Genomic DNA, 24,348 nt, shown 5'->3' on the forward strand with positions numbered 1-24,348 from the left:
GTGTGTGTGACAGTTATCAGGTGTGTGGTATGTGTGACAGTTATCAGGTGTGTGGTATGTGTGACAGTTATCAGGTGTGTGGTGTGTGTGACAGTTATCAGGTGTGTGGTATGTGTGACAGTTATCAGGTGTGGTGTGTGTGACAGTTATCAGGTGTGTGGTATGTGTGACAGTTATCAGGTGTGTGGTATGTGTGACAGTTATCAGGTGTGTGGTATGTGTGACAGTTATCAGGTGTGTGGTATGTGTGACAGTTATCAGGTGTGTGGTGTGTGTGACAGTTATCAGGTGTGGTATGAAGTGATCCACATGTTCTCCCCTATGGTGTGTGTGACAGTTATCAGGTGTGTGGTATGTGTGACAGTTATCAGGTGTGTGGTATGTGTGACAGTTATCAGGTGTGTGGTATGTGTGACAGTTATCAGGTGTGTGGTGTGTGTGACAGTTATCAGGTGTGTGGTATGTGTGACAGTTATCAGGTGTGTGGTGTGTGTTACAGTTATCAGGTGTGTGGTATGTGTGACAGTTATCAGGTGTGTGGTGTGTGTGACAGTTATCAGGTGTATGGTATGTGTGACAGTTATCAGGTGTGTGGTGTGTGTGACAGTTATCAGGTGTGTGGTATGTGTGACAGTTATCAGGTGTATGGTATGTGTGACAGTTATCAGGTGTGTGGTGTGTGTGACAGATATCAGGTGTGTGGTATGTGTTACAGTTATCAGGTGTGTGGTATGTGTGACAGTTATCAGGTGTGTGGTGTGTGTGACAGATATCAGGTGTGTGGTGTGTGTGACAGATATCAGGTGTGTGTGACAGATATCAGGTGTGTGGTATGTGTGACAGATATCAGGTGTGTGGTGTGTGTGACAGTTATCAGGTGTGTGATGTGTGTGACAGATATCAGGTGTGTGATGTGTGTGACAGTTATCAGGTGTGTGGTATGACAGATATCAGGTGTGTGACATATCAGGTGTGTGTGACAGTTATCAGGTGTGTGGTGTGTGTTACAGATATCAGGTGTGTGGTACGAAGTGACCCACACAGTGGACAAGATGTTCCCCATGACCAACGCTGTCCTTGTGTATCAGGCACTGCCCCACCATGGCCTGTCCATGCACCTCACCGCCATAGGGTCTGACTGCTTTCTTCTCTCTTTGCTGGTGTTTGGTTTGCTGTCACTGTTTTCCCTTTCCTGATTGAGTGGACATTGATGTCGTTAAGTAGTTCAGTGTGAAGTATGACCTCTGTGCTGTGCATGGTATGGTGTCTGTGAATTGTTGGACTTTTTTTTGGTAGAAGTGATGTATTACTTTGTTGTCATGCCATTTTGGTATTGCTTAGTATTTATTTAGTTTTAAATGTTTGCTGAAAATTGTAATCATTATCATTGTCAGTAGTTTTGAATCAAGTTGACTGCAAATTATATTGTTGTCACATTGTTATCACATAGTTGTTACATTGTTGTCACACTGTTGTCACACTGTCACATTGTTGTCACTCTCTTGTCACATTGTTATCACACTGTTGTCACATTGTTGTCATGTTATCACATTATCACATTGTTATTACACTGTTGTCACTTATTGTTGTCACATTGTTATCACATTATTGTTGTCACACTTACCACATTGCTGTTGTCACATTATTGTTGTCACATTGTTATCACATTATCACATTGTTGTCTCACTTATCACATTGTTATCACACTGTTGTCACATTATTGTTGTCACATTGTTATCACACTGTTGTCACATTGTTATCACACTGTTGTCACATTATCACACTGTTGTCACACTTACCACATTGTTGTTGTCACATTGTTATCACATTATCACATTGTTGTCACACTGTTGTCACATTATTGTTGTCACACAGTTACCACATTGTTGTTATCACACTGTTACCACATTGTTACCACATTGTTATCACACTGTTGTCACATTATTGCTGTCACACTGTTACCACATTGTTATCACTGTTGTCACATTGTTATCACTGTTGTCACATTATTGTTATCACGCTGTTGTCACATTGTTATCACACAGTTGTCACATTGTTGTCACACTGTTGTCACATTATTGTTGTCACACAGTTACCACATTGTTATCAGTGTTGTCACATTATTGCTGTCACACTGTTGTCGCATTGTTATCACTGTTGTCACATTATTGTTATCACTGTTGTCACATTGTTATCACTGTTGTCACATTGTTATCACTGTTGTCACATTGTTATCACTGTTGTCACATTATTGTTATCACTGTTGTCACATTATTGTTATCACTGTTGTCACATTGTTATCACTGTTGTCACATTGTTATCACTGTTGTCACATTGTTATCACTGTTGTCACATTGTTATCACTGTTGTCACAGCCCCAATGGGCAGTGTGTGGGTCCCATGCAAGGCGTGATCCGGCAGCGTTGTCATGGTAACCCAGGACCAGAGAACATGGGCAGGCTGAAGGTTCCTGGCATCTGGTCATGGGGTAAGGTCACAGGTCATGGGTACAGTGGCATGGTCACAGGTCATGGGTTAAGGTCCATAGGTCATGGGATAAGGTCACTGGGAAAGGTTACAAGGTAAAGCCACAGGTCATTGGGTTAGGTCACAGGTCGTGGGGTAAGGTTATCAGGTCATTGGTAGGTCCTCAGGTCATGGGGTTATTTCAGATCATGGGGTGTGGCCAACAGGTCATGGGGTAAGGCCACAGGTCATGGGGTAAGGCCACAGGTCATGGGATATGGCCAACAGGTCGTGGGGTAAGGCCACAGGTCATGGGATATGGCCAACAGGTCGTGGGGTAAGGCCACAGGTCATGGGATATGGCCAACAGGTCGTGGGGTAAGGCCACAGGTCATGGGATATGGCCAACAGGTCATGGGGTAAGGCCACAGGTCATGGGATATGGCCAACAGGTCGTGGGGTAAGGCCACAGGTCATGGGATATGGCCAACAGGTCGTGGGGTAAGGCCACAGGTCATGGGATATGGCCAACAGGTCGTGGGGTAAGGCCACAGGTCATGGGATATGGCCAACAGGTCATGGGGTAAGGCCACAGGTCATGGGATATGGCCAACAGGTCGTGGGGTAAGGCCACAGGTCATGGGATATGGCCAACAGGTCATGGGGTAAGGCCACAGGTCATGGGATATGGCCAACAGGTCGTGGGGTAAGGCCACAGGTCATGGGATATGGCCAACAGGTCATGGGGTAAGGCCACAGGGTTCAGACCTGCTGGTGTACCATCAGTGTGAAAACATTGTATGACTGATGAAACACGGGTGATGTTTGCAGCCAGAGTCCAGGATCCACTTCGCTTAACCAGTGTCTGCTCTGTGTGTGTGTGTGAGAGAGTGCCACAATGATGGTTTTTTTCATTCCTTTTTTTTTTCCCCAGTCGTTTGCCTTCTACACATTTTTTTTTTTTTTTTAATTTCATTTGAATGTATTGTTTGTTTGTGTAATGTTGAGTACAGACAGTGGACAGTGGTAGGCTCTCATGGCCTGGCCACCATGTTGGGTTTATGCCAGTCTACAGCTTTCTTTTTTTTTTTTTTTTTTATTGGCTCCCCCCCCCCCCCCCCCCTTTTTTTTTTATTCAGCAGATGTGGTGCTGTGTGTATGAATTAGTCAACACACTCTGACACCTTCTGAAAACTGGAAACAGAATCATGCTATGTTTATGTATTTGCACCCTCACCCACTTTTTTCCCATGTATATATATCTTTTGATGTGTTTATTACATGTATGGTTTTTCAAAAGACATTCAACATAAGGCAAGTGAACGTGATTGCCTACACTATTACACCTTTGAATTGAATAGAAAAGTCAAATGGAAAAAGAAGCAAAGCACTTCGAGTTTGCTTCTGCATGTATCATAGTGTAAATAGGAGTTAATTATGGTAATTATGATGATGTTGATAATGAAGGGAATGGTGTTTTGGTGCATGTATTATAGTGGAAATAGAAGTTAATTATGGTAATTATGATGATGTTGATAATGAAGAGAATGGTGTTTTGGTGCATGTATTATAGTGTAAATAGAAGTTAATTATGGTAATTATGATGATGTTGATAATGAAGGGAATGGTGTTTTGGTGTGGTTCAGCCCCGTGGCGAGTCCTGCACGCTGACTACAACAGCTCCCTGATCGTCCTCAGCTGTATGGACGAGCAGCCTGACGGCAGCTGTTCTCCACACGGCCTCAAGATACACTTCATGGCCCGCCACCCTCACCCCCATGCCCACCTTCGACCCCAGCTGTACACCATCTTGGACAGACTGAAGTGTTTTGAGGGAGTTGTCCTGGAGGATGTATACCAGGATGGTAAGAATGGCCCAGGGGGTGTTTTGAGAGGGGGGGGACCTCCTGGAGGATGTGTACCAGGATGGTGAGAATGGCCCAGGGGGTGTTTTGAGAGGGGGGGACCTCCTGGAGGATGTGTACCAGGATGGTGAGAATGGTCAGGGAGTGTTTTGAGAGGTGGGGGGGACCTCCTGGAGGATGTGTATCAGGATGGTGAGAATGGTCAGGGAGTGTTTTGAGAGGGGGGGGGGGATCCTGGAGGATGTATATCAGGATGGTGAGAATGGTCAGGGAGTGTTTTGAGAGGGGGGGGTGTCCTGGAGGATGTGTATCAGGAGGGTGAGAATGGCCCAGGGGAGTGTTTTGAGAGGGGGGGGATCCTGGAGGATGTATATCAGGATGGTGAGAATGGTCAGGGAGTGTTTTGAGAGGGGGGTGTCCTGGAGGATGTGTATCAGGAGGGTGAGAATGGTCAGGGAGTGTTTTGAGAGGGGGGGATCCTGGAGGATGTTTATCAGGATGGTGAGAATGGTCAGGGAGTGTTTTGAGAGGGGGGGATCCTGGAGGATGTTTATCAGGATGGTGAGAATGGTCAGGGAGTGTTTTGAGAGGGGGGGGATCCTGGAGGATGTGTATCAGGATGGTGAGAATGGCCCAGGGGAGTGTTTTGAGAGGGGGGTGTCCTGGAGGATGTGTATCAGGAGGGTGAGAATGGTCAGGGAGTGTTTTGAGAGGGGGGTGTCCTGGAGGATGTGTATCAGGATGGTCAGGGAGTGTTTTGAGAGGGGGGGGGGAAATCCTGGAGGATGTGTATCAGGAGGGTGAGAATGGTCAGGGAGTGTTTTGAGAGGGGGGGGAATCCTGGAGGATGTGTATCAGGACGGTGAGAATGGCCCAGGGGAGTGTTTTGAGAGGGGGGGGAATCCTGGAGGATGTGTATCAGGATGGTGAGAATGGCCCAGGGGAGTGTTTTGAGAGGGGGGGGATCCTGGAGGATGTGTATCAGGATGGTGAGAATGGCCCAGGGGAGTGTTTTGAGAGGGGTGGATCCTGGAGGATGTGTATCAGGATGGTGAGAATGGCCCAGGGGAGTGTTTTGAGAGGGGGGGGTGTCCTGTCCTGGAGGATGTGTACCAGGACAGACCATGAAAACTGATCCATTGTGTTCTGTACAGAGACAGTGAAAATGATATATTTGTTCTGAGGATAGAGACACAGTGAAAAAATTGAGTTCTGTGTTAAAGATAGACACAAAGGAAACTGAACTTTTGGTTCCAGTTTAGACAGTGAAAAGTGGATCTTTGTTTTCAGGACAGACAGTGAAAAGTGGATCTTTGTTTTCAGGACAGACAGTGAAATCGGGACAGTGAAAACTGGCCCTTTGTTTTCAGGACAGACAGTGAAATCAGGACAGTGAAAATGGGACCTTTATTTTCAGGACAAAGTGAAACTTTGTTTTCAGGACAGACAGTGAAAATTGGCCCTTGTTTTCAGGACATTGAAAATTGGCCCTTTATTTTCAGGCATGTCCTGTAAGCACAAGCTGGATCCCATCCCGTCTCCTGCAGCCTGAGTCAGTTCCACTGAGAGACTCTGTTCCTGGCCAGACACCGCTGTCTTGTGAAACAGTGGTCACTGACATCATTAGTCAGCTGAACATGGCTGTCTTGTGAAACAGTGGTCACTGACATCATTAGTCAACTGAACATGGCCGTCTTGTGAAACAGTGGTCACTGACATCATTAGTCAACTGAACATAGCCGTCTTGTGAAACAGTGGTCACTGACATCATTAGTCAACTGAACATAGCCGTCTTGTGAAACAGTGGTCACTGACATCATTAGTCAACTGAACATAGCGGTCATCATTAGTCAACTGAACATGGCTGTCTTGAGAAACAGTGGTCACTGACATTAGTCAACTGAACATGGCGGTCTTTTGAAACAGTGGTCACTGACATCATTAGTCAACTGAACATGGCTGTCTTGAGAAACAGTGGTCACTGACATCATTCTTGAGAAACAGTGGTCACTGACATTAGTCAACTGAACATGGCGGTCTTTTGAAACAGTGGTCACTGACATTAGTCAACTGAACATGGCGGTCTTTTGAAACAGTGGTCACTGACATCATTAGTGAACTGAACATGGCTGTCTTGTGAAACAGTGGTCACTGACATCATTAGTCAGCTGAACATGGCTGTCTTGTGAAACAGTGGTCACTGACATCATTAGTCAACTGAACATGGCCGTCTTGTGAAACAGTACTTGCTGACATCAGTTGAACATGGCTGTCTTGTGAAATGGCCATTCTAACACTGATCTGTTGTGTATCATGGTATCGCATCACAGTATCATGTTAGATCAGTGTGCTGTGTCTTGTCACAATGTTGTTGAAAACAATAGATTTCATGAAATCTGGCAGCTGATTTTTTTTTTTTTTGTTCTTCAATGCCAGTTTTGAAGAAAAGAAACCGTTTTCCAATGTCTGTGCTGATGTAGAAACATTCATGTGAACTCCCATTTTGTGGAGGCAGTGTGATTGATGGAGCGTGAAAACGCAGGTGGTTGACATCCATGTGGATGTCTGTGAAGCCGTGTGATCATGGTATCTGCTGTGGCAGTGGCGGCCCAGTGCGGTATGTTGATGTGGCCACTTGTTCCGAGGCCTCTCCAGTCAGAGGCCTCTTGCAAATGGAGTCACAAGACAAAGAAAATTCTAGATCCGACAGGTTCATGAACTCACTCACTTTTCAAAATATAATTTTATCAGTTACAAAGAAAATTCTAGCTCTGACACATTCATGAACACACTCACTTTAAAAAAATTTCATCAGTTTTTCTAATCACAATTAACAAAACCAACATGAATATAACTTCATTGGTGAACAGCATTCCTGGAATAAAAGCTGTCATGTGGCAGTGATGTTCACACAGTGATGGGCAGACAACTCCTGCCTTGTGTGAAACACTCCTCCCCCTCCCCCCACAGGATTCACTCTGACAAACAACACATAACACACACACACACCAAGTTTTCTAATCACCAAAAAAAAACATGGAATAAACCAGATTTTTAAAATGTGAAAAACAGCAACTTCAGTCACTCCTCTCTCCACAGCAGTATGCATCACGAGTCACCTTTGTGTGATTGTGCCAAAGTGAAGACAGGGCATGGGATATTGACGGACAACTGGAGACCTGAGACGTCCCAACAAATTGTGCACCACACACCAGCCTCCATGATGACAGACATGTCTGTCCATTGCTCTGTGGCAGAGGTCTAGTGCACCTGTTCTGTGGCAGAGGTCTAGTGCACCACCTGTTGCTCTGTGGCTGAGGTCTAGTGGACCACCTGTGGCAGAGGTCTAGTGCACCTGTTGTTCTGTGGCTGAGGTCTAGTGCACCACCTGTTGCTCTGTGGCTGAGGTCTAGTGCACCACCTGTTGCTCTGTGGCAGAGGTCTAGTGCACCACCTGTTGCTCTGTGGCAGAGGTCTAGTGCACCACCTGTTGTTCTGTGGCTGAGGTCTAGTGCACCACCTGTTGCTCTGTGGCAGAGGTCTAGTGCACCACCTGTTGCTCTGTGGCAGAGGTCTAGTGCACCACCTGTTGCTCTGTGGCTGAGGTCTAGTGCACCTGTTGTTCTGTGGCTGAGGTCTAGTGCACCACCTGTTGCTCTGTGGCAGAGATGTAGTGCACCACCTGTGGCAGAAGTCTAGTGCACCACCTGTTGCTCTGCGGCAGAGATCCAGTGCACCTGTTGCTCAGAGGTCTAGTGCACCACCCGTTGCTCTGTGGCAGAGGTCTAGTGCACCACCTGTGGCAGAAGTCTAGTGCACCTGTCGCTCTGTGGCAGAGGTCTAGTGCACCACCCGTCGCTCTGTGGCAGAGGTCTAGTGCACCTGTCGCTCTGTGGCAGAGGTCTAGTGCACCACCCGTCGCTCTGTGGCAGAGGTCTAGTGCACCAAACTCTGGGATGAGCATGTACAAAGTTTTAGTACTACGTTAATTACATTCATTGGCCTTGTTTTACAGATATATTTTAAAACCTGTTTTGAAAGTGAACCCACTTCTTGAGTGACAGATCCAGAGGAAGGTTATTCCAGACAATAGCAGCTTCATACAAAGACCCTTTGACCTGTGACCTACCCTAAAGTTTCTAACGAATCTCCACAGAACTGACCGGTGGAGTTGATGAGCCCACACTGCCCCTGTGTTTAATCCAAGTAAAACCCATCGATGGAGCTGTCATCAGAATCGTCGTCATCAATAATGAACTGAGTACCTCCAGCTCCCTCCCTGCCATCACCCGACGTCTCCATTGCCATGGCAGGAACATCAGACCCACCACCCTGACCTACGACCTTTCCAGCGGTTGTGGACGCCACCTCATCAGGGGGGATAACCGTGGTCCTTTCTCCCACAGGCGAAGCAGCGCAGGCCTTGGCAGGGGAGCGTGGCTGCAATGAGAGGGGCGGGGCCCGGGCCGTCAGGACGTAGTGGAACTGCTGGCGGACCTTGTCATAGTGGGAGCCGTGCCAGAACACCTTGCCACAGCCCTCACACACGTAGAACTCCTTCACCTTCTCCAGCACCGCCTGTGGCACCACACCCACCTGAACTCTGACCCCACTGTCCCACAGGGTCATGCTGTCCCAGTGGATGCCGTGTTCCGTCACCTGGCCAGCCACACTGTCGTCCACAGGGGGGCAGGGAACACCGCCTTGATCCGACGAAAGACGTCTGTGCTGCTGGTACAGCTGCTGCATTATCTCCCCTGACAGGAAGAGGTATTCGTCCCCATTGCAAGTCTGTTGGAAACAAACAAAATACCTGCACGTTTTAAATTTCATCAATTCCAAGAATAGGGACCTGTATGCAAAACATTTCACTCCAAATGTATGTCCATTTAGGTTTTGACAAACAAAACATATTCAAAATAATATTTCAAAAGAAGATAATTTAACATTCAACTTGGAACAACAAGATGACGAAGAACATAATTTACTCAATGTGAAGTTGTCTTCCACAGTATCCACTGGTGTAGGACTGGTTTGTCACTTCATTGTGCTGGCTTCACTGTGTCAGTACCCAGCTGTCTTCACTCATAGTGTGTCAGTATCCAGCTGTCTTCACTCCTAGTATGTCAGCTGTCTTCAGTCCTAGTGTGAGTACCCAGCTGTCTTCAGTTCTAGTTAAATGCCCTTTTTCCAATTTGTGCACAATCTGTGTCTCCTGTACACACACAAAAATAATGTCAGAGTGCTGACCACGTTGTAATTTCAAGACACAAAGGACAGGAACAGCAGCTTAGTGGTCAAAGTGATGACCATCAGTCTGCCAGGTCAGCAGATGTGAAGACCTGATGGTGCCTCAAACCCTTCGTGTGTATATGTATGCAGAGGATCGTACAGCCACACTGAACATCCAGCAATCCATGTCAGTGTTTGGTGAATTCTGGTAACTAGAACACCCAGCCAGTGTCAGTGTTTAGTGAATTCTGGTAACTAGAATACCCAGCCAGTGTCAGTGTTTGGTGAATTATGGTAACCAGAATACCCAGCCAGTGTCAGTGCTTGGTGAATTATGGTAACCAGAATACCCAGCCAGTGTCAGTGAATTATGGTAACCAGAATACCCAGCCAGTGTCAGTGTTTGGTGAATTATGGTAACCAGAATACCCAGCCAGTGTCAGTGTTTGGTGAATTATGGTAACCAGAATACCCAGCCAGTGTCAGTGAATTATGGTAACCAGAATACCCAGCCAGTGTCAGTGTTTGGTGAATTATGGTAACCAGAATACCCAGCCAGTGTCAGTGCTTGGTGAATTATGGTAACCAGAATACCCAGCCAGTGTCAGTGCATGGTGAATTATGGTAACCAGAATACCCAGCCAGTGTCAGTGCTTGGTGAATTATGGTAACCAGAATACCCAGCCAGTGTCAGTGTTTGGTGAATTATGGTAACCAGAATACCCAGCCAGTGTCAGTGCATGGTGAATTATGGTAACCAGAATACCCAGCCAGTGTCAGTGCATGGTGAATTATGGTAACCAGAATACCCAGCCAGTGTCAGTGCATGGTGAATTATGGTAACCAGAATACCCAGCCAGTGTCAGTGCATGGTGAATTATGGTAACCAGAATACCCAGCCAGTACACCCCTAAAATATGAAAACAAGAAAACACCCAGCATGCACACCCTGAAAACAACTCTGACAGTCCTGACGACAGGGTGAAGAGTCGACATCAATGTGAGAAATGCTGCCCACAGACACACAAGACAGAGCTAAACCCCTGACCTACCTGACACCTGGAGAAGATGTCCTGATCAGTCAGGTAGACGTTGAAGGCTGTGAGGATCTCCATCACCTGGTCACGTGTACCTTGACTCCTCACTTCATGGCAGTTGGCATCACCCACACTACTTCGGATCTGTACAGTAACAGTTATACACTGTACAAACACTGTACTATCTGTACAGTAACAGTTATACACACTGTACACACACTCCTCTATCTGTACAGTAACAGTTAAACACTGTACAAACACTGCTCTATCTGTACAGTAACAGTTATACACTGTACAAACACTGCTCTATCTGTACAGGTAACAGTTATACACTGTACAAACACTGCTCTATCTGTACAGGTAACAGTTATACACTGTACAAACACTGCTCTATCTGTACAGGTAACAGTTATACACTGTACACACTGCTCTATCTGTACAGGCACACAGTTAAAGCGTTGGAGATTCAATCTGAGGGTCCTGTGTTCCAGTCCTCATGGCGTGCTTGATTTTTCTGATCTCCAAGGACTGCCAGTACCTGAACCCTCTTTGGTCTGTACCCGTACAGAAGATCAAACGATAAATGTCTAAGATCCCATGATCTATGCCAAGGTTTGGTGGGTTATGGAAACAAGAAAACACCAGCGTGTACATTCCTGAAAACGGAGTATGGCTGCCTACATGGTGGGGTAAGAAAGGTCCTACATGTAAAAGCCCACTGGTACATACCAGTGAAGGTGGGAGTCGCAGTCCACGAACACTGGAGAAGACAGCAATCACCATCACCACAGATAATCCTTCATCATTGTTGATCTCATCAAAGAATGTGGTTTGATCCACCATACACAGCACAACACTCTCTCTCTATATATATAAAGTGGAGTGATGGCCTAGAGGTAACACGTCCGCCTAGGAAGCGAGAGAATCTGAGCGTGCTGGTTCGAATCACGGCTCAGCCACCACTATTTTCTCCCCCTCCACTAGACTTTGAGTGGTGGTCTGGATGCTAGTTATTTGGATGAGATGATAAACCAAGGTCCCATGAGCAGCATGCACTTAGCGCACATAAAAGAACCCCCGGCAACAAAAGGGTTGTTCCTGGCAGAATTCTGTAGAAAAATCCACTTCGATAGGAAACACAAATAAAACTGCACACGGGAAAAAACGCCAAAAAATGGGTGGCACTGTAGTGTAGCCATGCGCTCTCTCTGGGGAGAGCAGCCCAAATTTCACACACAGAAATCTGTTGTGATAAAAAGAAAGACATATACAAATATACTGACACTGACCCACACTATACTGACCCACACTATACTGACACTGACCCACACTGTACTGACACACACTGTACTAACACTGACCCACACTGTGCTGACCCAGACCCACATTCTGCTAATCCACACTGCACTGACCCACACTGTACTGACCCTGACCCACACTGTACTGACCCACACTACTGACACTGACCTGCACTGTACTGACACTGACCCGCACTGACTACACTGACCCACACTACTGACACTGACCCACACTGTACTGACTTACTGACCCACACTGCACTGACACTGACCCACACTGCACTGACACTGACCCACACTGCACTGACACTGACCCACACTGTACTGACCCTACTGTACTGACTTACTGACCCACACTGTACTGACACACTGACCCACACTCCTGACACACTGACCCACACTGACTGTACTGACCCACTCTGTACTGACACTGACCCACACTGACTGTACTGACCCATACTACTGACACTGACCCACACTGTACTGACACACTGACCCACACTGTACTGACCCACACTACTGACACTGACCCACACTTTACTGACCCACACTGACACTGACCCACACTGTACTGACACTGACCCACACTGACTGTACTGACCCATACTACTGACACTGACCCACACTGCACTGACACTGACCCACACTGCACTGACCCACACTGCACTGACACTGACCCACACTGTACTGACACACTGACCCACACTGTACTGACCCACACCGCACTGACCCACACTGCACTGACCCACACTACTGACACTGACCCACACTACTGACACTGACACACACACACTGTACTGACTTACTGACCCACACTGCACTGACACACTGTACTGCCACTGACCCACACTGTACTGACTTACTGACCCACACTGCACTGACACACTGTACTGCCACTGACCCACACTGTACTGACTTACTGACCCACACTGCACTGACACACTGTACTGCCACTGACCCACACTGTACTGACTTACTGACCCACACTGCACTGACACACTGTACTGCCACTGACCCACACTGTACTGACTTACTGACCCACACTGCACTGACACACTGTACTGCCACTGACCCACACTGACTGTACTGACCCATACTACTGACACTGACCCACACTGTACTGACCCACACTGCATTGACACTGACCCACTGTACTGCCACTGACCCACACTGTACTGACACTGACCCGTACTTGCACTGACCCACACTGCACTGACCCACACTACTGACACTGACACACACACACACTGTACTGACTTACTGACCCACACTGTACTGATCCACACTGTACTGCCACTGACCCACACTGTACTGCCACTGACCCACACTACTGACTGTACTGACCCACACTGTACTGACTTACTGACCCACACTGCACTGATCCACACTGCACTGACACTACTGTACTGACTTACTGACCCACACTACTGACACTGACCCACACTGTACTGACTTACTGACCCACACTGCACTGACACTGTACTGCCACTGACCCACACTATACTGACACTGACCCTACTGTACTGACTTATGACCCACACTGCAATGCCACTGACCCACACTGTACTGACACACTGACCCACACTACTGACACTGACCCTACTGTACTGACTTACTGACCCACACTGTACTGACACACTGACCCACACTCCTAACACTGACCCACATTGTACTGACACTGACCCACACATCATGAGGTGATCAGCAGCACACAGTGTTCTCACCTGGGGGAAAGGTGTACCTGTGGACAGAGCGATGCGACCCTCCTTCAGACACATCTGGAACAGGTACACAACCACATCACCTTGTGGAACATGGTCAAAAACTATATCATTTCTTTGCCACATTTTCAAATGATGCCACACATAAGAGTTCAAACACATAGGTCTGTTTGTGTATATATACTGGTAAAAAAACAACCATTTCTGAAGCACCAACACCCACACTTATTTATTCACACACACACATGCCACCACAAACATACACTGCACACCACACACACTGCACACCCCACACACCCTGCACTCCACACACACCACACGCACTGCACACCACACACACACTGCACGCCACACTGCACACCACACACACTGCACACCCCACACACCCTGCACTCCACACACACCACACGCACTGCACACCACACACACACTGCACGCCACACACCATGCACGCCACACACCCTGCACGCCACACACACACTGCACACCACACACCTTGCACTCCGCGCACACTGCACACCGCACACCCTGCACTACACACACACACTGCACACCACGCGCCCACTGCACGGCACACACCCTGCACGGCACACACCCTGCACTCCACACACCCTGCACACCGCATGCCCACTGCACACCCCACACGCCACAGACACCACACACACACTGCACACCACACACCCTGCACACCACACACTCCACACCCTGCACGCCACACACCCTGCACGCCACACTCCACATGCCCACTGCACACCACACACTGCACGCCCACTGCACTCTGCACGCCACACACCCTGCACGCCCACTGCACACCACACACACTGCACGCCCTCTGCACACCACTCTGCACACCACACACCCTGCACGCCCACTGCACACCACACACCCTGCACGCCGACTGCACACCACTCTGCACACCACACACCCTGCACGCCGACTGCACACCACTCTGCACACCACACACCCTGCACGCCCACTGCACTCTGCACGCCACACACCCTGCACGCCCACTGCACACCACACACTGCACGCCCTCTGCACACCACTCTGCACACCACGCCCACTGCACACCACTCTGCACACCACACACCCTGCACGCCACACACCCCCCTGCACGCCACACACCCCGCACACCACTCTGCACGCCACACACACCGCACACCACTCTGCACGCCACACACTCTGCACGCCACACACCCTGCACTCCACTCTGCACGCCACACACCCTGCACGCCACTCGGCACGCCACACACCCTGCACGCCACTCTGCACGCCACACACCCTGCACGCCACTCTGCACGCCACACACACTGCACACCACATACATCACACACATTGCACACCACACACACACACTGCACGCCACACTGAACGCCACACCACACACAGACCCTGCACTCAGTGCCTCACCCCCGTCACCACCAGCCAAAAGAAGCGTCACCTGAATGATTTCAGAATGAGGGCTGCTGTCGTCCAGGATTCGAACATCGACCCCACACATCCTCAGCTGGTTGCCCAGACCCACCAGACTGCTGTCCACCACCACACGCAGATCGCTGACCCAGCTGGGGGTGAGGTTTCTCTGTGGGGGGGGTGGTCTGCGACCTGGGGCCTGCACCATCACACCACAGGGAGTTGTGGGCTTTGCTTTGGTCAGCATATATTGATTTCAGTGATAAATAAAATTTTTATGTTGTAATTACAGTACGATTTATGTTTTTTGATGGGCATACCACTGTACCTACACCAGTGTGGGCCCCAAACTGCCCCCAATATCACTGTACCTACACCAGTGTGGGCCCCAAACTGCCCCCAATATCACTATCTACACCAGTGTGGGCCCCAAACTGCCCCCAATATCACTGTACCTACACCAGTGTGGGCCCCAAACTGCCCACAATATCACTGTACCTACACCAGTGTGGGCCCCAAACTGCCCCCAATATCACTATCTACACCAGTGTGGGCCCCAAACTGCCCCCAATATCACTATCTACACCAGTGTGGGCCCCAAACTGCCCCCAATATGACTGTACCTACACCAGTGTGGGCCCCAGACTGCCCCCAATATCACTATCTACACCAGTGTGGGCCCCAATATGACTGTACCTACACCAGTGTGGGCCCCAAACTGCCCCCAATATGACTGTACCTACACCAGTGTGGGCCCCAAACTGCCCCCAATATCACTATCTACACCAGTGTGGGCCCCAAACTGCCCCCAATACCACTGTATCTACACCAGTGTGGGCACACGTGTTCAGCGCTTGACGTTTAGTTCATCTGAGGAGCGAACTTGACCCTGCATTCAACTCAGGAGGGAAAAGCGCCGCCTAAAAATAACACGCTACCGCCGGAAGGGTTGGAGCTTTAACTTGGAAGAACTGAGAGCACAAAACGCTACGACTTCTCTTTCACGTTGCGCCTCCAGCCGTTATCAGCTGTTGGGAGGGAGAAAGACCAGTGTGCTGTTCCGCGCGATGGCAGCGGCCACAGGGAGAAAACAACACCTCTTCGTTAACTTTTGATAACACATTGCTTGTCATCGCAGTCGCTTAATAAATAGTATGGTTTGAAAGAGCACAGTCTTAGCTTTAAAACGATAGGAAACTCAAATGTGAACATCCGATTATTTTTCTCAGGATAACTGTTTGAAAAAAGCAGGTATGCTTACCACCAGTTTGTTAACATGCATTTTGACACATTTTTAAAACACTGAATCTAATCTCACAAATTTCGCTCAACACAGACAATACATTCCATGCACAGCATTACACATCAGCATGCCTCTCACTAACCTGTGTCGATAGCTGGAAATTCTGAAGGAAGCTGTGGCGTGTTAAAGATCACAACTGTTTTGCAGCTTGTACAAGTACTCCACAGGCGCACTGATTCAGTCATTCACGCACATTGAAGAAAACCACAGCCACGTGTATGGGGTGTGGATGGCAGTTTGTTCTGGTGGTTTGTAAGAAAAATTTCTGCTGGTTTGTGTGTGTGTGTGTGTGTTAAATCTAGAACTGTTAAAATGGTAGTCTTCATCACACAGTCATTGGCAGAGAATATGTGTGCCAGACAGACAGAGGAATAAGAGGAAAGAAACAAAGAAGTGCAAAAAGAAAGAAAATGTCAGAGAGGGGGGCGAGCAGAGAGATGAAAGAAAAAAAGAGTGAGAAAGAGAAAGAAGAAAACATAAATAAGAGATGAAACAGGAAGAATGGGTGATGAGAGAGATTAATGAAAGTAAGAAGGGCGTGGGAAGAGAAAGGGGTGGGGGTGAAGGGGTGAGAGAAACAGGAAGAACAAATGAAAGAAATAGGAAAGATAAACAGAAAGGATGACAGAGACAGAGAGACAGAGAGAGAGAGAATAAACAGAAACAAAGAACAACAGGAGATGGGAGGTGAAAAAGAAACAGTGAAATAAAATAAAATAAAAAAAAGAAGAAAGAACGAGAGAATGAGATGGAAGAAAACAGGATGAAAGAAAGAAAGGGATGAAGGAGAGAAAGAGAAGGAAGGAAACAGCATGAAAGAAAGAGAGGGAAGAAAACAGAAAGAAAGAGAGGGGAGAAAGCAGCACTGACGAAAGAAAGAGAGAGAAGGAAACAGAATGAAAGAAAGGAAGGGATGAAGGAGAAGGAGAAGGAGAGAAAGAGAGGGAAGGAAACAGCGCGAAAGAAAGGAAGGGATGAAGGAGAGAAAGAGAGGGAAAGAAACAGCACGAAAGAAAGACAGGGAAGAAAACAGAATGAAAGAAAGGAATGAAAGAAAGAAATGTGAGAGAACAGAATGTGAAGGAAAACCAAACTCACGGTACTTCTGCTATGAAAAAAACCACACCACCGCCAGTCACAATTGTCACCACAGTTCTCTCAAGTAAATGCTGCTATCTTAAAAAATATTTACCAGCCAAGGAAAGTACTACCACCATCAAAAAGATAAGTGTCCGCTCTTTCCAATGGTGCAAAACATTAATGCCGCAGAAATAGGAGTATGCTCACCAGCCTGCTCAAAAGAGGCGCGCAAATTGCCACGCTTTAATAGAAGACAAAGAAGGGTCAGTGACGGGTTAGCAGGCACAGCAGCTGGTACTTATCAGTGCAGTGTCTGGCACTATCAGGCCTGTTAGGGGGATCTCGCAGTCAGCTAAGTGTGTGGTTCTGCTTATAGCCTAGACAGCAGTGTGGGCCCCAAACTGCCCCCAATATCACTATCTACACCAGTGTGGGCCCCAAACTGCCCCCAATATCACTATCTACACCAGTGTGGGCCCCAAACTGCCCCCAATATCACTATCTACACCAGTGTGGGCCCCAAACTGCCCCCAATATCACTATCTACACCAGTGTGGGCCCCAAACTGCCCCCAATACCACTATCTACACCAGTGTGGGCCCCAAACTGCCCACAATACCACTGTATCTGCACCAGTGTGGGCCCCAAACTGCCCCCAATATCACTATCTACACCAGTGTGGGCCCCAAACTGCCCCCAATATCACTATCTACACCAGTGTGGGCCCCAAACTCTCAAACCACACACACACTCACACACACACACCAGCCCACCCTCTGAGCATTCCTCGTGGCTTTGGCGCGACGACGTTCATTCTTGGAGGGACTGAGCCACTGTAGGGAGAGTGTGGGCTCCATGTTGACCTGGCGACCCGAGCTCTGTGCTGCCCCCTGGAGGTGATCATACAGCTCCAACAGTACGTAGGCGTCAAGAGCTGAATCACACACGTGTGTGTAAACACACACATACACACACATACACACTTACTTACAGATATATAATCATATACATACACATATATACACACACACCTATACACATACACAAACATAATTATACACAAACATACATATATGTATGTGAGTGTGGCATGATTCACAATGTTCTAGCAGCTACATAAAAGGTACAAGACATATTTTCATAAAACAAAGGTTTCAGCAAAGATACACACACATGACAACAACACTCACTCTATCTGTACAATAAACACACCAGCTCTCTGTCCCTCTCTCTTAGTAAACTATGCACACCACACACAAACACACACACACACACACACACACAAACACACACACACAAATATGCATTCATACACATACACTCAACACAAACACACACATTCCAAGCCCAACACAAAGACGCTCTCTCTTTCACACGCAATGTATTCCTCCCATTATTTTGCTGTTAGCATGCACAACACCCCCCCTCACCCACCACCACCAAACACCCACCAACACCCCCCACCAGCACCACCACCCCCCAACACCCACCAGCGTAAACGATCTGTTCAGGACGCAGAGGTCGACGTTCCCAGTCTGACATTTGTTCCGACTTGTTGAGAGGTTTTCCCAGACATGTCTGGACCAGCTGACTGAGGCCTGACTCCTGGCCTGTTACATCACACACACCTGTATGTACACCTGGAGATACACCTGTCATAGTCACACACACCTGTATGTACACCTGTAGATACACCTGTCACAATCACACACACCTGGAGTTACACCTGTCACAGTCACACACACCTGTATGTACACCTGGAGATACACCTGTCACAGTCACACACACCTGTATGTACACCTGGAGATACACCTGTCACAGTCACACACACCTGTATGTACACCTGGAGATACACCTGTCACAGTCACACACACCTGGAGTTACACCTGTCACAGTCACACACACCTGTATGTACACCTGGAGATACACCTGTCACAGTCACACACACCTGTATGTACACCTGGAGTTACACCTGTCACAGTCACACACACCTGTATGTACACCTGGAGATAGACCTGTCATAGTCACACACACCTGTAATAGTGTATGTACACCTGTAGATACACCTGTCAGTCACACACATCTGTAATAGTGTATGTACACCTGTAGATACACCTGTCAGTCACACACACCTGTATGTACACCTGTAGATACACCTGTCACAGTCACACACACCTGTATGTACACCTGGAGATACACCTGTCACAGTCACACACACCTGTATGTACACCTGGAGATACACCTGTCACAGTCACACACACCTGTATGTACACCTGGAGTTACACCTGTCACAGTCACACACACCTGTATGTACACCTGGAGATACACCTGTCACAGTCACACACACACCTGTATGTACACCTGGAGATACACCTGTCACAGTCACACACACCTGTATGTACACCTGGAGATACACCTGTCACAGTCACACACACCTGTAGATACACCTGTCACAGTCACACACACACCTGTATGTACACCTGGAGTTACACCTGTCACAGTCACACACACCTGTATGTACACCTGGAGATACACCTGTCACAGTCACACACACCTGTATGTACACCTGGAGATACACCTGTCACAGTCACACACACCTGTATGTACACCTGTAGATACACCTGTCACAGTCACACACACCTGTATGTACACCTGTAGATACACCTGTCACAGTCACACACACCTGTATGTACACCTGGAGATACACCTGTCACAGTCACACACACCTGGAGTTACACCTGTCACAGTCACACACACCTGTATGTACACCTGGAGTTACACCTGTCACAGTCACACACACCTGTAATAGTGTATGTACACCTGTAGATACACCTGTCAGTCACACACATCTGTAATAGTGTATGTACACCTGTAGATACACCTGTCAGTCACACACACCTGTATGTACACCTGTAGATACACCTGTCACAGTCACACACACCTGGAGTTACACCTGTCACAGTCACACACACCTGTATGTACACCTGGAGATACACCTGTCACAGTCACACACACCTGGAGTTACACCTGTCACAGTCACACACACCTGTATGTACACCTGGAGATACACCTGTCACAGTCACACACACCTGTATGTACACCTGGAGTTACACCTGTCACAGTCACACACACCTGTATGTACACCTGGAGATACACCTGTCACAGTCACACACACCTGTATGTACACCTGGAGATACACCTGTCACAGTCACACACACCTGTATGTACACCTGTAGATACACCTGTCACAGTCACACACACCTGTATGTACACCTGGAGATACACCTGTCACAGTCACACACACCTGTATGTACACCTGGAGATACACCTGTCACAATCACACACACCTGGAGTTACACCTGTCACAGTCACACACACCTGTATGTACACCTGGAGATACACCTGTCACAGTCACACACACCTGTATGTACACCTGGAGTTACACCTGTCACAGTCACACACACCTGTATGTACACCTGGAGATACACCTGTCACAGTCACACACACCTGTATGTACACCTGTAGATACACCTGTCACAGTCACACACACCTGTATGTACACCTGGAGTTACACCTGTCACAGTCACACACACCTGTATGTACACCTGGAGATAGACCTGTCATAGTCACACACACCTGTATGTACACCTGGAGATACACCTGTCACAGTCACACACACCTGTATGTACACCTGGAGTTACACCTGTCACAGTCACACACACCTGTATGTACACCTGGAGTTACACCTGTCACAGTCACACACACCTGTAATAGTGTATGTACACCTGTAGATACACCTGTCAGTCACACACATCTGTAATAGTGTATGTACACCTGTAGATACACCTGTCAGTCACACACACCTGTATGTACACCTGTAGATACACCTGTCACAGTCACACACACCTGGAGTTACACCTGTCACAGTCACACACACCTGTATGTACACCTGGAGATACACCTGTCACAGTCACACACACCTGGAGTTACACCTGTCACAGTCACACACACCTGTATGTACACCTGGAGATAGACCTGTCATAGTCACACACACCTGTAATAGTGTATGTACACCTGTAGATACACCTGTCAGTCACACACATCTGTAATAGTGTATGTACACCTGTAGATACACCTGTCAGTCACACACACCTGTATGTACACCTGTAGATACACCTGTCACAGTCACACACACACACCTGTATGTACACCTGTAGATACATCTGTCACAGTCACACACACACCTGTAGATACACCTGTAAGTCACACACACCTGTATGTACACCTGAAGATACACCTGTCACACAGTCACACACACCTGTATGTACACCTGAAGATACACCTATCACAGTCACACACACCTGTATGTACACCTGGAGATACACCTGTCACAATCACACACACCTGTATGTACACCTGGAGATACACCTGTCACAGCCACACACACCTGTATGTACACCTGGAGATACACCTGTCACAGTCACACACACCTGTATGTACACCTGTAGATACACCTGTCACAGTCACACACACACCTGTATGTACACCTGTAGATACACCTGTCACAGTCACACACACCTGTAGATACACCTGTCACACAGTCACACACACCTGTATGTACACCTGGAGATACACCTGTCACAGTCACACACACCTGTAGATACACCTGTCACACAGTCACACACACCTGTATGTACACCTGGAGATACACCTGTCACCGTCACACACACACCTGTATGTACACCTGTAGATACATCTGTCACAGTCACACACACCTGTATGTACACCTGGAGATACACCTGTCACAGTCACACACACCTGTATGTACACCTGGAGATACACCTGTCACAGTCACACACACCTGTATGTACACCTGGAGATACACCTATCACAGTCACACACACCTGTATGTACACCTGGAGTTACACCTGTCACAGTCACACACACCTGTATGTACACCTGGAGATACACCTGTCACAGTCACACACACACCTGTATGTACACCTGGAGATACACCTGTCACAGTCACACACACCTGTATGTAAACCTGGAGATACACCTGTCACAGTCACACACACCTGTATGTACACCTGGAGTTACACCTGTCACAGTCACACACACCTGTATGTACACCTGGAGATACACCTGTCACAGTCACACACACACCTGTATGTACACCTGGAGTTACACCTGTCACAGTCACACACACCTGTATGTACACCTGGAGATACACCTGTCACAGTCACACACACCTGTATGTACACCTGGAGATACACCTGTCACAGTCACACACACCTGTATGTACACCTGTAGATACACCTGTCACAGTCACACACACCTGTATGTACACCTGGAGATACACCTGTCACAGTCACACACACCTGTATGTACACCTGGAGATACACCTGTCACAGTCACACACACCTGGAGTTACACCTGTCACAGTCACACACACCTGTATGTACACCTGGAGTTACACCTGTCACAGTCACACACACCTGTAATAGTGTATGTACACCTGTAGATACACCTGTCAGTCACACACATCTGTAATAGTGTATGTACACCTGTAGATACACCTGTCAGTCACACACACCTGTATGTACACCTGTAGATACACCTGTCACAGTCACACACACCTGGAGTTACACCTGTCACAGTCACACACACCTGTATGTACACCTGGAGATACACCTGTCACAGTCACACACACCTGGAGTTACACCTGTCACAGTCACACACACCTGTATGTACACCTGGAGATACACCTGTCACAGTCACACACACACCTGTATGTACACCTGGAGTTACACCTGTCACAGTCACACACACCTGTATGTACACCTGGAGATACACCTGTCACAGTCACACACACCTGTATGTACACCTGGAGATACACCTGTCACAGTCACACACACCTGTATGTACACCTGTAGATACACCTGTCACAGTCACACACACCTGTATGTACACCTGTAGATACACCTGTCACAGTCACACACACCTGTATGTACACCTGGAGATACACCTGTCACAGTCACACACACCTGTATGTACACCTGTAGATACACCTGTCACAGTCACACACACCTGTATGTACACCTGGAGATACACCTGTCACAGTCACACACACCTGTATGTACACCTGGAGATACACCTGTCACAGTCACACACACCTGTATGTACACCTGGAGATACACCTGTCACAGTCACACACACCTGGAGTTACACCTGTCACAGTCACACACACCTGTATGTACACCTGGAGTTACACCTGTCACAGTCACACACACCTGTAATAGTGTATGTACACCTGTAGATACACCTGTCAGTCACACACATCTGTAATAGTGTATGTACACCTGTAGATACACCTGTCAGTCACACACACCTGTATGTACACCTGTAGATACACCTGTCACAGTCACACACACCTGGAGATACACCTGTCACAGTCACACACACCTGTATGTACACCTGGAGATACACCTGTCACAGTCACACACACCTGTATGTACACCTGGAGATACACCTGTCACAATCACACACACCTGGAGATACACCTGTCACAATCACACACACCTGGAGTTACACCTGTCACAGTCACACACACCTGTATGTACACCTGGAGATAGACCTGTCATAGTCACACACACCTGTAATAGTGTATGTACACCTGTAGATACACCTGTCAGTCACACACATCTGTAATAGTGTATGTACACCTGTAGATACACCTGTCACAGTCACACACACCTGTATGTACACCTGTAGATACACCTGTCACAGTCACACACACACCTGTATGTACACCTGTAGATACATCTGTCACAGTCACACACACACCTGTAGATACACCTGTAAGTCACACACACCTGTATGTACACCTGAAGATACACCTGTCACACAGTCACACACACCTGTATGTACACC

General features: G+C 47.8%; 2 protein-coding genes across 6 annotated transcripts in view; one reads left to right on the forward strand and one right to left on the reverse strand.

Annotated features, from left to right (window-relative positions):
• Positions 1-6,994, forward strand: part of LOC143289709 (uncharacterized) — a 145,638-nt gene extending 138,644 nt beyond the window's left edge. For both annotated transcript variants that reach the window (XM_076598766.1, XM_076598767.1), the window contains 4 exons: positions 1,011-1,132; positions 2,376-2,488; positions 4,113-4,331; positions 5,834-6,994. In XM_076598766.1, coding sequence (XP_076454881.1) covers positions 1,011-1,132; positions 2,376-2,488; positions 4,113-4,331; positions 5,834-5,883 — 504 coding nt within the window. In that variant the 3' untranslated portion in view covers positions 5,884-6,994. The remainder of the gene's footprint in view (positions 1-1,010; positions 1,133-2,375; positions 2,489-4,112; positions 4,332-5,833) is intronic.
• A 140-nt stretch (positions 6,995-7,134) lies between these two features.
• Positions 7,135-24,348, reverse strand: part of LOC143289710 (exonuclease mut-7 homolog) — a 45,901-nt gene continuing 28,687 nt past the window's right edge. The window contains exons 17-23 of one of the 4 annotated variants that reach the window (XR_013056264.1): positions 18,906-19,025; positions 18,189-18,349; positions 15,061-15,231; positions 13,623-13,676; positions 10,616-10,744; positions 8,214-9,122; positions 7,135-8,128 (exon numbers count right to left, since the gene is read on the reverse strand). Coding sequence is in view for 1 of the 4 variants with exons in the window: in XM_076598768.1 (XP_076454883.1) it covers positions 8,529-9,122; positions 10,616-10,744; positions 13,623-13,676; positions 15,061-15,231; positions 18,189-18,349; positions 18,906-19,025 (1,229 nt within the window). In the remaining 3 variants the exon portion in view is untranslated. Of the gene's footprint in view, positions 9,123-10,615; positions 10,745-13,622; positions 13,677-15,060; positions 15,232-18,188; positions 18,350-18,905; positions 19,026-24,348 lie in introns of all 4 variants that reach the window. The other 3 variants (XR_013056265.1, XR_013056263.1, XM_076598768.1) reach the window with 3 other exon arrangements.

This window comes from Babylonia areolata, chromosome 14 (assembly GCF_041734735.1).
Source record: "Babylonia areolata isolate BAREFJ2019XMU chromosome 14, ASM4173473v1, whole genome shotgun sequence".
In the NCBI taxonomy this organism is placed as follows: domain Eukaryota; kingdom Metazoa; phylum Mollusca; class Gastropoda; order Neogastropoda; family Buccinidae; genus Babylonia; species Babylonia areolata.